The 4,197-nt window shown below is 53.3% G+C and overlaps 1 protein-coding gene across 1 annotated transcript; it reads left to right on the top strand.

Annotated features, from left to right (window-relative positions):
• Nucleotides 1-861: 861 nt before the first annotated feature.
• On the top strand, nucleotides 862-1,809 carry LOC131659170 (uncharacterized). Its single transcript, XM_058928397.1, has one exon. The coding sequence runs from the start codon at nucleotides 862-864 to the stop codon at nucleotides 1,807-1,809; it is 948 nt and encodes a 315-aa protein (XP_058784380.1).
• The last annotated feature ends 2,388 nt before the right edge of the window (nucleotides 1,810-4,197 follow it).

The following is a 4,197-nucleotide window of genomic DNA, read 5'->3' as shown; positions in this document are numbered from 1 at the left end:
ACCAACGTCCCAAACACTGATCCCTTCCACCTGCAACAGCTCATCGAGGATTCCGCCCCTGAGGGGACGAATCGACCTCGGCGAGAAGGGCAGCAGCATACCACTGACGGGCAAAGGGGACAGAGGCATGAGGCCTCACAATCCAGCAGAAGACAACAACTTCAGAACGTCGAACAGATTCAAAACGGTGGGAACAGGCAACCTCAACCCGAGAACGGGCCCGAGCAGCCTCAGAACCTGAACGAAACTGACGCCAGAGACGGACAGTTCGCTTCGTCATTCACCCATACCTCCGAGAGACGAAGAGTTCACTACGAAGACGACCAAGAGCAGGTCGATATCCCCGAGGATGCTGACCCCACAGCCGTCCTCCTACTCAAAGAGCTGCAGAGGACCAACTGTCTCATCCGCCTTTAGGGTGACCGCATCCACGAGCTGGAAAGGAAGCGACGATATCGTTCCCCCCCGCGGAGACACTATCGATCGCGTTCCTGTTCCTCCTCGCACTCACCACCAAGGAGATATCGCAGGCGCTCCCCGTCCTCTTCTCGCTCCCCGCCTAGGAGGAACCGTCGCCAGAGATCCTATTCCCGCTCTCCACCACGAAAGAGCAGGAAAAATCAGAGACCTGAAACCACTGAAACCAGGAGCCTCTCGCCCGAACAGGACTACCGAGGCCCCTCCAAGGCTGTGTTGAAACCCCGCGAGCATTCCCCTCCAAAGGACAACCGCAAAAATTTGGGCAAAACACATAAGAAGTCCAGGCGAGGCAGACACTCAACCTCCCCTGGACCTAGCGACGAGGAAGATTTCTGCAGCCCCTTGTCCGAAGAAATCCAAAGAGCTCGTCTTCCACGAGGGATGGAAAAACCACCAGTCTTGGACCAGTACGACAGAACAACTGACCCTGACGACCATATTTGGAGCATCGAAGCCGTCATGGATTATCACGTCGTCCAGGGATCCATCAAATGCCGCATCTTTCCGACCACTCTCAGGAAAGGGGCGATGACATGGTACAGGAATCTTCCCCCCAACTCCATCCACTCCTGGACAGAGCTCAAAGAACTCTTTTTGAGCCATTTCACGGCGTCCCGTCGGCAACCGAAATCAGAGGCGAACCTCGAAGCTGTGATCCAAGGAACCAACGAACCTCTCCGAGACTACCTCGACAGGTTCAACAAAGAGGCCGTCCAAGTACAGACGACCGATTACATGAAGTGGTACCTCCTAGAGCGAGGACTTCTCCCCGGAAGCGACTTCAAGAAGGCCATCAAAATCGAGAAGGTGCACACCATGAACGCCCTCCTCCGCAAAGCTCAAGCCTTCATCGCTTTCGAGGAAGGAGAAGCTGCTGCCATAAAAGCCTCGAGAGGCAATGATGCTGTCCGTAGCTTGAACTACGAGAACTCAGGTTCCCGACGAGGGCACGAAAAAAGGAAAGATGACAGGTCCCACGACGCCAAAGAGCGTCGAGGGCCAGCTGGTCGCTTCAACGATTATACCCCTCTGAATGCTTCACGAGAGAAAATCCTGGCCGAGTGCAAAAGTACCGACTTCAAGAATTCTAGCATCAGGCAACCGAAGTCGAATCCCGCCAGACCAGGAACCGACAAATCTAAGTACTACAAGTACCACAAGAGTCACGGGCATCTAACCGAGGAATGCATTCACCTTAAAGATGCCATCGAGACACTGATCAAGGAAGGTCGCCTTCAAAATACACAAAGAAAGGAGAACCTTCCCGGAGGGACGACCAACGGAACTCTAACGAGGGCAACTCACCAGACGGCAGGCCTCTGCAGGTAGCTCTGTCCATCACCCGGCCTGCGGACTTCATACCTTCGGTCCGAGTAACGACCGCGCTTAGCGCGTGGGAAAGATTCCTGACCGCCATGGTCGTCTCCAATGGCGGGGATCCTGGTTCTCTCACCATCAGCTCAGTGAAGAGAAAGTTCGATGAGTTGATCAGCGCTAACGCAGACTTCGGCCCTACTCTGCAGAAGTTCAAAGGAAAATCAGATCCAATCACCTTCTACTTGGAAGAACTGCCCGACGGAGCTCTGAACGCCACAATTCCCCTACTCGTATGAGCTAGAATGGAAAATTTTGACGTCCGACGGGTCCTAGTCGACGAAGGCAGCTCGGTCGACATCATGTACTCCCATTTTTTCCAGACCCTCCAGCTGGACGACTCACGCCTCACTCCTTATGTGGGCTCCGATCTCCAAGGTTTCAACGGAGCCACCACCAAACCTTGGGGTTACGTCGAGCTAATCGTCACCTTCGGGGAAGGGGAAGCTTCCAGACAAGTCAAGACCAGATTCTTGGTGATCGACTGCAAGACCCTCTACAACTGCATTATCGGGCGCCCCACTCTGGCCAAACTCACCGCCGTGCCCTCAACCGTTCACTTGAAGATGAAATTCTACACGAGAAGAGGACGAGTGGCCACCATCAACGTCGACATCGAAGCCGCTAGAAGAATCTTCGACGCCTCGGTGAAGGGGTTGCAGCTGATCGCCCCACCATCCGACTCCAACAAGAAACCAAGGGCCGAAGACAAGCCTCCTCGGGAAGATCAGCACCAATCGACCAACGTCAGCTCAGTCGATCTCGACGCTCGCTTCTCGGAAGAAGAACTGAAGAACGGCGAAGAAGTACGACCAAAGACAGCTCACCCCGTCCGACCTGTTCCGGACGGGGACTTCGAGCTCATCCCCCTGGGCGACAACCCCGACAAAGCAGTGAAGATCGGTAAGGGCATCCCAGAACTACCGAGGAAGCAGCTCATAGCTTGCCTTTGAGCCAACGCCGACCTGTTCGCCTGGAGCGCAGCGGAAATGCCCGGACTCGACCCTGAGGTCGCTTGCCACCACCTCTCCATTGATCCAGCCGTAAAGGCAGTAGTTCAACGTAGGCGTCGATAGTCTCCCAAGAAAGCGGGGGCTGCCGAGAAAGCTGTAAAAGACCTCTTAGAGGCAAATTTTATTTCCGAGGCCAAGTATTCAACTTAACTCTTAAACGTTGTACTAGTCAAAAAATCTAATGGAAAATGGAGAATGTGTGTTGATTATACTGATGTTAACCGGGCATGTCCCAAAGATGCTTATCCGTTACCTAACATTGATAGACTGGTCGACAACTCGGCCGGCTATAAATTTTTATCTTTCATGGACGCTTATTCAGGTTACAACCAGATCCCCATGGTGAAGAGCGACAAACAGTGCACGGCGTTCATGAACGAATCGGGCAACTATTACTACAACGTAATGCCCTTCGGACTCAAAAACGCCGGAGCCACGTACCAACGGATGATGAACAACCCTCGAGGTATACATGGACGACATGATCGTCAAATCTCGGGAAGACTCTAATCACACCACCCATCTCGAGCGAGTATTCGAGCAGGCCAGATCCTGCAAGATGCGCTTCAACCCAGAAAAATGCACCTTCGGGGTCCGGGCAGGCAAATTCCTCGGTTTTTACTTAACCGAACGAGGAATAGAAGCCAACCCGGATAAGTGCCGAGCATTCTCGGAACTCTCCACTCCTAACAATAAAAAATCCATCCAAGTCCTAAACGGGATGCTCACGGCACTATCCCGTTTCGTCGCAAAATCCGCCCAACACGCTCTTCCATTCTTTAAGCTATTACGAAAAGAAGCGACCTTTGAATTGTCCGAGGAATGCGAGCAAGCACTATCCCACCTCAAGCAAGTGCTCTCAAAACCGCCCGTACTCTCCCGACCTGGTGATAACGAGTCCTTATATCTTTACCTGACCGTCTCAAACGAGGCAGTCAGCGCAGCTTTGATCCGAGAGATTGAAGACGGGCAGAAACCCGTATACTTCACCAGCAAAGCCCTACAAGGACCCGAGGTGCGATACCAGCAGATCGAGAAAGTCGCCCTGGCCCTTGTAACAGCAGCCAGAAGGCTGAGATACTACTTCCTCGCCCATACCGTCGTCGTTCGAACAGACCAGCCTATCAAGAAACTCCTCAGCCGACCAGACATGGCCGGGAGAATGCTGAAGTGGTCCCTCGAGTTATCCGAGTTCGACATACAATACGAAAGCAGGAAGGCATTGAAGGCTCAGGCACTGGCAGATTTCGTAGCCGAGATGACCTCAATCGCTAACTCCCCGGCCCCCGTTGAGAATAAGTGGACCATCTACGTAGATGGCGCCTCAAGC

This window comes from Vicia villosa, linkage group LG1, assembly GCF_029867415.1.
Source record: "Vicia villosa cultivar HV-30 ecotype Madison, WI linkage group LG1, Vvil1.0, whole genome shotgun sequence".
NCBI lineage: Eukaryota > Viridiplantae > Streptophyta > Magnoliopsida > Fabales > Fabaceae > Vicia > Vicia villosa.
Note: the sequence above shows the minus strand (reverse complement) of the source record. Positions and strands in the feature narration are given on the sequence as shown.